General features: G+C 46.1%; 1 protein-coding gene across 2 annotated transcripts in view; it reads left to right on the forward strand.

The window, feature by feature from the left end:
• The window catches only part of sh3rf1 (SH3 domain containing ring finger 1), a 77884-nt gene extending 67002 nt beyond the window's left edge, over positions 1-10882 (forward strand). The window contains exons 10-12 of one of the 2 annotated variants that reach the window (XM_083767355.1): positions 4123-4439; positions 7234-7574; positions 9690-10882. In XM_083767355.1, coding sequence (XP_083623481.1) covers positions 4123-4439; positions 7234-7574; positions 9690-9858 — 827 coding nt within the window. In that variant the 3' untranslated portion in view covers positions 9859-10882. Of the gene's footprint in view, positions 1-4119; positions 4440-7233; positions 7575-9689 lie in introns of both variants that reach the window. The other variant, XM_083767354.1, reaches the window with a different exon arrangement.
• Positions 10883-11990: the final 1108 nt, after the last annotated feature.

Raw genomic sequence — 11990 nt, forward strand, 5'->3', positions numbered from 1 at the left:
CCATAGGGCTGGACCACCAAAATATATACAGTATGTACATAATTATATATTTTATCTATTATATATTAGAGAACTTGTACCCAACACATGGCAAGAAACCCAAAGCCACAACAGCTACGTCGCTATTGCAACACCCACAACACCATCTTACACACTACCAGGCCCGCGCCAGGATGAAATGACAGAGGGGGCAATCGGGGGCAGGTATTGGACATGAAGACAATGCGCCACATTCGCATATCTATAGAGGGCAGAGGCGCACGATTTCGTTGGCTTCCTTCGGAAATGTACCATTGTTTTGTCTGTAACTATTTGATCTAAGGGGGCAAAGAGGTTGATTTAGGGGGGCAAACACCCCCTTTGCCCCCCCCATGGCGCCGGGCCTGCACACTACACCCACACACACTCACACGGCAGTGACGTCACACACTTACCTTCGCAGTGTTCGGGACCTATCTCCTCCTATCGCGCCCAACGCCAACACTCGACAACACCCGCCAAAAAATGATCATTGCAGTGCCACCAAAGATGCCTCCCGTCCACACTCACGGCGGCAATGCATTTGTTAACTACAAACATTATCGCCCGAAGCACCCACACCCCCGGAACACTGTTGCCCTTTCACCACGCTAAATTCGCCAGGTCTATGCAAGTGAGCACAAATTACATGTGAGAAAATTCATTCACAAGCCCACAAATGCCATTCAACACACAATACGACTCACACTTACAATTCGCAAACCTGGCAACACTGCCCTGTCTTCTAATAGGCCCACACTAGCTCTCAGAATCTCATTCTGATCTCCCGCAGGAGAAGAGAAACGAGGAAGGGGAGAGGAATTGTAGCCTCACGATTTTGCTTATTCCTTCTAAATCTCTGTATTTAAAATATCGCTCTCTCAGCGAATCTCTTAGTTACATCAACATTGTACTTTGTCAGTAGTTTGTTTGTGCCTACATATTACGATTACACAGAACGCTTTGGCTATTTCCGCCTGCCAGCCAACTGCCGAGTACACACGCCTGCACAGAAACGCATGAATGGACGGTAGGTGGCAGTAGTACAGAGGCCAGAGAAACTATAAGACAAACGCACATGGAATGGGAAATAGAGGGGGGAAAATGGAAATGGTAGGGTTTTTATTTTTGGTATTTGGTATCTGACAACAACTATTGCATTGTGTGTTTGAGCTGACAGGCCCTTTTTTATGTCAATCAATCAAGTTATCTCAGGTCATCTCAAGCGGCAGATGCAAAAATTGTTTTTTATATTAAAATTATTTATATTTTTAGGGCCATGTCATGTGCTCTACCTGCAAAGCCTTTGTGATCTATAACTTTTGGGCACCGCTTAACGTCAAATCAGGGGTTTTGTCGGCCAGTGCCAAAAATGCTCCCCGACAGCATAATCGGAGCAAATACCGGGCAGTGTGTATGAGCCATAATGTGTTGACTATACACTACACTAATAAGGACACATAATAATAACTAATAACCCATCCGTTACTACATGTGGAGTCAACTCCCGCAATTTCCTTCTTCCATAGTGCGCGGCAACGTAACTCTGGGATGAGCGGCCGCGAAGCAGCCGCGAAATTCTAGTATATATTTTATAACTTTATTTATAGGATTTTCAATTGTTGTAGACAAACAACCCCACATACCCCACCCTCCCCGGTTCCATCACAAAATAAGACAACAACAAAAAAAACAACAATAAAATAAAGTAAACGGGTAGTAAAGGATATAAATAATAAATTAATAAATTATACAATAAAATTTGCCTTTTACTAGATTAAGGGGCTACACAGTGAACCAAATTACATGTAGGAAAACACTTAGGACACATCATCAAAAGACAATGAAAGGGTGAATTCAAGGAAAGGGGACCAAGCCTTTACAAATTTCTGGCAAGATTTGTACCTGTTGTATCCGAGCTTCTCCAATGGTATAAACTATAAAGGATAGAACATCCTTGACCCAACTTTTAAATGTTGGAGGTTTATCAGATTTCCAATTGCGGAGAATAAGGCCCTTTCCCAATTCCTTTTTTAACCCTACCCCTCAGCCCTTGTCCCTTCCCCTTGTCCCTACATAATGAGTGTCAAGGGGTAGGGAGATAAATCATCCCCCTAGGAATTGGAATGTCCCTAAATATTGAACGTCCCTTGTATATATTGATATGTGATATAATATATTGATATACAACCTGTTCTCAGAAAATAGCTGATCTGCAAACTCACTACAGGCCAGTGGTCCCCAAACTTTTTATGTCAAGGACCCCAAATTGACACTAATTAGCCCGCAGACCCCCATTTGATGGCATTTCTGTCTCTGGGACCCCCAATTTATATTGTAAAATCAATGTTAATTAACTCTGAGAGCGTACAAACTATCATTTAGCCCATAACCCGCTTTGGAAACTACTTTCCATTTAAGCTGTAGAGATGGAACGTAAATATAACATTGCTGTGGTTAGGATGAAATAAATATATTGTAATTTTGTCTCATGTTGGTAGCCCACCATGCAGAATGTAATTCAGCTAGATATAGCTCATTCTGACACCTGCTCAACAGTTGTACCTGATTCATTGATTATTGTATTAACAGTTTGTATAGCATGGGTACAGATGTATATACAGGGTTAGAAAAAGGAAAAACAATTGACAGTATATAAAGAAGGGGCTGTGGTCACTGTGTTCATTGTTAATCATTAAGAACAGAGTAATTATCTATCAATGAAAATGCCATCGTGATTCATCTCCATCCAATGTACAGTCTGTACAGCAGCTTGCAATCTGTTCCATAGCTGGTTTGCCTGGGGAAAAAAACAACACCATTGCTAATTAGTTATGTAAGTTTTGCAACTTGTGGGGATTAGCTTAACATTGGTCATGATAAAACCATAGCTATCACTGCAGCGAGTAGCCAACGTTATGCAGTGACAGCGTTATGTAGGTACAGTAGGCTATTTCACAGCTTTTAAGAGATCCAAAACTGCAGAATGTTTACATATCGTGGTCTGGGGGGTCAGACTGATGCCTGCTAATAAGCTAGCTTGCATCCGAGTTGTATCACCGGGGCACCGGCGATAAATAAAAAAGAATAAAGCGCCGATGCGGCGCCAAATGAATGGGTAACGTTGTATGAATGCAACGCCGATCATATCGTTAGTTCACGTGAGGAAACGTTAACCTTTGCTAGAGATTGCGATTTGTTTTGGCGATGCAGATTGTTAATACATTAAAATAATATTGGTTATTATAATACTTTTCCATAATAAAGGACAAAAAAGGCTTCTTACCTCGTCCGCCTTTCAGCCCTCTGTGATGTTTCTCCGTTTTAAGTCACGTCGCGATGTCACTTCGTCTGAAGGGGATTCTAGCCCTAACCCTCGGCCCTAACCCTTGGTCCAAACAGAATTGAGAAAACTCTTCCTCCTCACGTGAACGCGCATCAGCAAGGGGAAGGGCTAAGGGCAATGGAAAAGGGGGTAATTGGGAAAGGGCCTAAGTCTCCTCGCTATGAGTGAAGCAAAAGCTATGAAATTGGTTTGGGGAGAGGTAATTGGTGCATCGTCGTTGGGAACTCCAAATATAGCAGTTATCGGGTTGGGCGCAATTGGCATAATTTTATGACATACTGTATGATGGTTGAGAAAGCATCAAAAATACTATTCCAAAATGGGTTCAAGGAAGTGCATCCCCAGAACATATGTCCATCAGAGGCTGGCTCCAGATGACATCTTATACAAGTAGAGTCAATGTCAGGATAAAATTTAGATCTTTTTTCTCTCGAGAAATGCAAACAATGTACTATTTTGAATTGAATTAGGCAATGTCTAAGACATAAAGAGGTAGTATGAATACGCCTCAAAGAGAGTTCCCACGTCTCTTCCTCCAGCTCTAAATTCAGGTCCTGTTTATTTTATATTTTTAAGGGAACATTTTTAACTAAAATCTTCTAGAGGTCCGCCTGGCACAACATATTTTTCTGATTGGGGTTCGCAGCCAAATACATATAACTTTGGCCGGGCGGTCCTTGTCATTGACATAAAGATGTTTGAAAAGCACTGCTATAAGAGGTGTTTAATAACCGGAGCGTGCTGTCCCCTCTCAGCAGCGGCGTGCCACAGTCAGGAGCGTCCCGCGGTGACTGTGACGCCCATCCAGTCCCAGCCTCCTGTTGTGGCGTACCTGCCCTCCTCCTCTTCCTCCTCCTCCGGTGGCGCCCAGGGCTGCTCCCGCTCTGCGGCCTCTGCAGCCGCCATGGGCTGCGCCGCCGCCTCCCTGACCCCGCCCAACGTGAGCGCCGCCTCTCTGGAGGGAGGCGTGGCCGTGCTCGCTATTCCTGTCGGCCATGCTGCCAGCAGCAGCAACGGATCTCCTCTCAACGGTGCCAACGCGGCACTCGCCTGCAGAGCGGACAAAGACGGCAAGGTGGGTTCGATGTCAACGACGCATTTCCCTCCCCGTTAAACTGCCCTGTCATTTACATTGGTAGTAGGACTGGGCATTTCTTATAACTCATTAAGACTTGGACCCGGTCCGACCGGCTATCTAGACCTGTACTGGACCCGTTGCTCATTTAATGCTAAAATAACTGGTATTAATATTGGCATCCATTTCAAATGGATCTGACAGAGATCCGTGGCAATAGGAAACTGATACGACCCGTGCCCGAAGGACAATTGAAAATTTGGCCCGACCCGGCTAGGTTCTCGGTCTGTGTCTTCGGTTCTGGGCGTATCCATTTGTGCTAACATCTAGTTCTCACACTTTCAAGATTTTTCAAAAATGTTCAAAATTTGCAGATGTACAAGCTGAGCTTTTATATCTCCTATTTTTTAATAGCCAACACAAATATCTAGAATGACACAGATGCTTTCCCGGTTCTGCCTATAGTACAGTGAAGAGTGACATGAATCAGGGAGAGAGAGATAGGGAGTGACACATAAGGTCGTCATACTTTTTTTTTTTCAAATGTTATAATCAACTAAATTGATTTGTCTGATTATCCACTTGAATCCCTTTGAAGTGAGACTAGTATTCGAGTCAGAAATAGCAGGTCTCAATGAGCTCACAACGGATCAACATAGTATAAATTGGAGCTTATTAAAGCTGTGCGTGTCTGTGATTATTATCGCTACCGACTCAACTGTGACTCAACATCATTTATTTTTTATATTTGTCTCGAGTGTGTGCATCACTGGTTTATTTCAAAATTGGCTTGAAAAAACATATCAGGAATTATCGAAAGGAGGATGCATTTTTACGCTATGTTGATCAATTGATTACATAGGACCACAATGGAAACAAGTCCCCAGGAGTGTTTTGTGTTAGCCTTAATGTCTTACTCCACATGCTTACATTCATGACTGATAAAAGTATTCAATCAATCAATCAAATTGAAAGCACTGCTTCAGCAGATGTCTCCAAATGTTTCCCATCGGTTAGAGAAAAATACACTGGTGCGTCGCTGCGCTAACTGACAATTATTTACAATACCAAACACCCCGTTCTCTGTCGAAAATAGACAAGTCAACGGAGAGCGGTTTATGTTGAATTTACACACAATGCCGCTGTCTGTTACCTCTAGCGGGCCTTGAGAATTGAGTTAGGGAGGTGGGGGTTCAGACGAGGCCAACAGGCACCAGCTGTGCTGCTTTCTCCTGACGGAGTCCCCAGCGCGCTCGTCGATTGGCCTACGCCGCACCACGTTATCCAAACTTTTTTTTTTCCAGGCTGAGTGAGAAGCAAAAAGTGATAATTAAACTAAAAGCTGTCAGACAGATTTTTTTGTGTGTCATTTTTAGTGAAATGGAAACCGGCAGCCTCGTTCCGTGCTGCGTCGCGATTAATCAAAACGCTGTTGTCCCCCTCGTTGTCACGGTCGGTTTGTGACGATTGGAATGCAGGGCACAGGGCTGAGGAGCAGCTTCTACCTACAACCGCCAGGATTAATTCATACATTTGATGTAATTCATGCCAAGTTCAACCCTTATTTTGTAGAGCCAAAACCCGTGACCGGATGTTACAAATGTTACTACTACTACTACTACTGTGTGTGTTGTCGCATCCACTCCCGGTCCTGCAATCGACTTGTTTTTTATCAGAAATGCTGGGACAAGGAATTGGAGATAAAGGCGATTGAAAGAAACGGATAGAGAGTGGGTGCAGATGCGTGCGAAATTCAAGATGGCGCGCTCCAGTGTTGTTGACAATATCAGGTAGCAACCCTATGCTAATGTGAGTAGCATTATGACTTGATCATAAGCACTATAAAAGACCAATTGCTGCAGATCAATGGCAATGTAATGACGCTAAGCGTCATATTTATTAACGCAGATCTACGGCAGGAAGCATGTTAAGTTTAAAATGAGTAATACACTCTCTGGATGTCATCTTGGGGACTGCCCTTAAGTGGATCAGCACCAGTGCTGTAGTTGGCGCTAGCACGCCAGTGCCAGACGTTTTTGACCAAACAGCTAAAATGGCCGACAAACTAGAGTTTGAACCGAAACTCTAGTAAACATCCGCCAGCATTTTCACAGGAGAGGTGGGGAGGTGAATGATCGAGGTGATCATAGTTTTTGGCATATCTAAGTCAAATTAAGCTCTAATCAAGCCCCGCATTTTGAGCTGATTATGAGCCATAATGCACATAAAGACCTTGTGCCTGTGTATTTTGGCCATTTTTAAGTGGATCCGTCCGTTAGCATAAAATGCTAAAAGATACACAAAAAATAGGGGAATAAAACAAATCTCGGTATGCCGGGCATGGCATCGATTGCAAAGGTAAATTAATGCCATGCTAACGTCATCTTGAATGAGATTAAATATAGTACTTCTGTAATCAACATCAGCTGTGTTTGGAGGAACGTGCAGCAATGGGGGAATACGTTGGCTATTCAAAAATATCAGATCAAACTTGTAGCAGTACCAGCTATTTTTGAACCTTTATTAAAAGAAAATCCTGTAAGTGATTGAAATTCTTTATTATTAGTTAGATTATTCTTTTAACACAAATCTTCCCTTTTGGTTGTCCCATTGTCCCAGAAACATTTTGAGATGGGGTCCGTGGCCAAATGTATCAATTTGGGGGCCTTTGACATGGTTTGGGAACCAGTGGCATAATGGACTGCTTTCACGCTGTTCCACAAATCATACATTGGGACTTTTGGCCTAACAACCCTCTTCAAGTCTTAAGATTAAAGATTTGCCTTCTCTGCAGCGGGAGAAGAAAGGCCTGCTGAAGCTGCTGTCCTCCAACAAGAAGAAGGCTCGTCCCTCTCCACCCTCCTCGCCCACGCTGGAGGCGGAGCAAGTGGCTGCCAGCGGGGAAACGCTGCCGGGCGCCATGATGGGACCCGAGACCACCACCGCCCCGCCTCCTCCTGGTAGGGTGGAGCCTGAACCTGCTGCTGCCTCCTTCTCTTCCTCGGCCCCCGAGACCACCTCCCACCGCAAGGCCAGCCCCCTGGACGGGTGCCCCCCCATCGCTCCACCTCCTCGCCAAGCCTGCTCCTCTCTCTCCTCCCAGCAGCACGATGCACGACCCATCATATGTGAGAGGTAAGAAGTCGTTTCCTGTGACACAAATGTTTTACTATCGCAAATACGTTTTATCATTTTATAATAGCGTTGCTGTCGGACAGAAACCCAATTTTTTTGTAAATGTATGCCCTGGACTACGTGATCATACTACAGCGTTACACAAAAGTATCAAAAATAGCAGATCTACAAGCTCGCGACGCGTTTTGAGATTGTCGGTCTGCTATTTTTTTATTTGAATCCTGAAAAGTATCAGTTTTGTACGTATGAGGTTTCCACCCGACACTTCAGGATTCAAATAAAAAATCACACCCGTGTGAACTGAGTGGTGTAACTCCCCCACCCCCCACCACCACCTCTCTCTCTCTCATTAGCAGGCAACAGTGCAGCACTATCCCTCTCTCTGTTTCTGGCACCCCCTACTGGTACTAATAGTCATATACTGGTGCTCATTAACGTCACATAGGTGAACACATAGGTGAACAAGTTAAGCCCATCACACACCGTCTGCGACCCGCCGCGCGTCAAAACAGCCGCCTCCATTATTTTCAATGAACCTATCGCACACCGGCGGCGTCCGACGCGCGCTGACGCCTCGCCTGGCGCGCCGATAGAACCAGTTCTATTTTCCAGGCAGCGCCGCGCGGCGTCGGACGGAGCCGGTGTGTGTTGGGCTTTACACGGACATTTACACGGACAAATGCCATGTATGATCAAGCAGGGTGTTAATTTACGGAAGAAAAAACACACACAAAAAATTCAAATATGGAGATCAATGACAGCCAGGATAACATCCACAGTCAGTAACATGTCACTGTCCATCTCTCTCTGCCCTCATCAGGTACAGGGTGGTGGTCTCCTACCCACCCCAGAGCAGTCAGTAACATGTCACTGTCCATCTCTCTCTGCCCTCATCAGGTACAGGGTGGTGGTCTCCTACCCACCCCAGAGCAGTCAGTAACATGTCACTTTCCATCTCTCTCTGCCCTCATCAGGTACAGGGTCATAGGCGGCGGGTGTGTAAGGCTAGGGAAGGCTTAGCCTTCCCAAAAATTATGCTGGGTATTTTTTTTTATATATATATATAATATATGTGCGCAGCATTATATAGAAGGCTATTGTGTGTGTGTGTGTGTGTGTGTGTTGTCGCTGCTCCCTGGTGATCGCTGATCGGGTAGGTAGGCTATACAGCAACTGGCCTAATCAGCATATGATTGGCTACTATTGGTATGTCTGTAAACCTCGTCCTTCCAGTCGCTTTGTAGCAAACAGTAGCGCGCGCTGGTTTGTTTTGGGAAACAGAAAAACGCAAAATGTATTTTTCAAGGCAAAGATAAAGTAATTCAGAAGAAGAAGCTTTGACTGAGTCGGCTGTCAGAACTCAGCACCACCAGTGCCCGCACGGTTCACAGTTCACAGTTCACACCACTGCAGCAACACTGACACGTTCAGCGGAGTGGCTGCTGTCTCTGTGCCATCTGTGAAGAGCCATGTGCCGGGACTCCCGGGAGGGGCAGCAACACCTCCGGGTAATCTACACAGACTATAGTGAGACTACACACTGACTCAAGAAAAGACCCATATCGTCCAAAATAGGCTGATCAGTCGTTGTCTGTGTATAGGCTAATTCATTGGTAAAAGAATGCTAAATAACTCATTTTTAGACCATTTGGGAAATAAATAAATCCGCGGCGGCGGCCTCGCTTCGCTCGTGTGTGTGTGCGTGCGTGCACACTGAAGTACATGACATATCCTTGACCTAATACTGCATATGGGCCGAGATTTACAGATTTGAAGTCACAGTATACTATATACAGTATAACATATTGAATGACGAACTATATGTGTGTGCATACGTAGACTACGTACGACGTGCGTGTGTGTGCTCATCAGTATGAACGGCCCACAGTTCCCCCCCCCCCCCCCCCCCCCCCAACGCAATTCTGTAGCCTACCCAAAGGTAAAACGCACCCGCCGCCTATGTACAGGGTGGTGGTCTCCTACCCACCCCAGAGCAGTCAGTAACATGTCACTGTCCATCTCTCTCTGCCCTCATCAGGTACAGGGTGGTGGTCTCCTACCCACCCCAGAGCAGTCAGTAACATGTCACTGTCCATCTCTCTCTGCCCTCATCAGGTACAGGGTGGTGGTCTCCTACCCACCTCAGAGTGAAGCGGAGCTGGAGCTCAAGGAGGGTGACATTGTGTTCGTCCACAGGAAGCGTGAGGATGGCTGGTTCAAAGGCACCCTGCAGAGGAACGGGCGGACCGGCCTGTTCCCTGGCAGCTTCGTGGACAGCATCTAGTAAACGCCCAACTGATCAGTGATCACACTCTGATCTAGACACGCACACACTGAAACCCTTTTCCCAGAGGCCATTGCGGCTGCCACGGAAGATGGAAACGCTGATGGCCGTCGCACAGACAAGGAGAGGGGGTACAATTTGGGACGATGGAAAAGCTGGAGGACAGCACACTACTCACACTGTAAAGTCCCTGGGTGTTAATTTAACTCTGGGAGAGTACTACTCTAAGTTTAAACGAACATCTAGGAGTTTACAGTGCATGATTTTTCTTTCTTTTTTGTTGCTTATTTATATCTCTGTAACAATTCAGATGTTTTTAAATGTGTGCCTTGTACTGTTCCTCACTTTATTGTACATACGGAGACAAAAAAGAAGATTTTTTTAGCGTTACACAAAACAAACCAATATTATGCTGTTAATAGATTAGAAAGAAATGCATTTTAACTTATTCAGTAGTCTTTGTTTTCTGGAAGAAGACAAAAGCAGACAAGCTCTTCTCTGCCTTTTTTGGGCGTTTAGGGTTAATAAAAAAATAAAAAAAGCTGGCACATGGCTTTGGATCTGGATGACTCGCATCATCTCTCATCTCTTCTGACTGCAACATTTCGGGGTTTCCACTGTCTGACGATAAAGCGACGAGAGTGTCACTGAACGCAGCGGATGGGGCGGAGCGAAAGAGACTGAACGCAGCGGATGGGGCGGAGCGAAAGAGACTGAACGCAGCGGATGGGGGCGGAGGGAAAGAGACTGAACGCAGCAGATGGGGGCGGAGGGAAAGAGACTGACCACAGCGGATGGGGCGGAGGGAAAGAGACTGACCACAGCGGATGGGGCGGAGGGAAAGAGACTGACCACAGCGGATGGGGGCGGAGGGAAAGAGACTGACCGCAGCGGATGGGGCGGAGGGAAAGAGACTGACCACAGCGGATGGGGCGGAGGGAAAGAGACTGACCACAGCGGATGGGGGCGGAGGGAAAGAGACTGACCGCAGCGGATGGGGCGGAGGGAAAGAGACTGACCACAGCGGATGGGGCGGAGGGAAAGAGACTGACCACAGCGGATGGGGCGGAGGGAAAGAGACTGACCACAGCGGATGGGGCGGAGGGAAAGAGACTGAACGCAGCGGATGGGGCGGAGGGAAAGAGACTGACCGCAGCGGATGGGGGCGGAGGGAAAGAGACTGAACGCAGCGGATGGGGGCGGATGGAAAGAGACTGACCACAGCGGATGGGGGTGGAGGGAAAGAGACTGAACGCAGCGGATGGGGGCGGATGGAAAGAGACGCGGCACTTAACGCCATCATCGACAGCGCTTGGCATCACTCCCAGGAATACAATACTTTCATCCGGGTCCAATCAAATCACCTGTGCTGGAACTGGCTTGATGACCCGCCAATGAGTTCTCGGGATATATCTCCGCAATATTGCACCGTTGTGTCATCACAAGCGAGGCGAGAAATTGCACAATGTTTCGTCTCTTAACCGGGTCAGTTCCACAGGGGGTTGGTTGGGGAGTGAGTAGGAGGGGAAGTGGGTTCTGGGCGTTCTGTGTCGCTGAACTCCTTGTTAATGATCAAATATGTGCATGCAAGCAAATTAGACACGGGACTACAGCTTGCTTTGGTTAGACCCTTTTTTATAATAATAATCGGGGGGGAATGAAATAACACTCCATAAGAATGACTCAAAATGATTGATTCATTTATATTTCCTATATGTACTGGTCTGTAGTATAGCTGCTGGGCCTCAATCTCTCCCCTTTGCGCCTTAACGTCCTCATAGACAGAGCTCTACATGCGTTAACCCCTAGTTGACAGAGCTCTACAGCACAAGAGCCACACATGCCTATCATTTCAAGAAGGACTGATACTTTTTTTCATGTGTATTTATATTCATGTCCGTGTGGATTTTCACAAGCTGACCATAGGTGCTCTTAGAGAGTGTCTGCTGTATAGCAAACCCTGTCATTCACACACACAGAGACACACACACACACACACACAAACGACAAAGCCCTTCAAGCGCTCTATTCTAAAGACTACTCATTCCTAATGTGACTCGTTGCAATATTATCGATCCATGACTTGCTGTCTCTACATGCATGCTCTCTCTACAAGTAATATATCATGATGG

This window comes from Protomyctophum parallelum (genome assembly GCF_964188405.1).
Source record: "Protomyctophum parallelum genome assembly, chromosome: 6".
Taxonomy (NCBI): domain Eukaryota; kingdom Metazoa; phylum Chordata; class Actinopteri; order Myctophiformes; family Myctophidae; genus Protomyctophum; species Protomyctophum parallelum.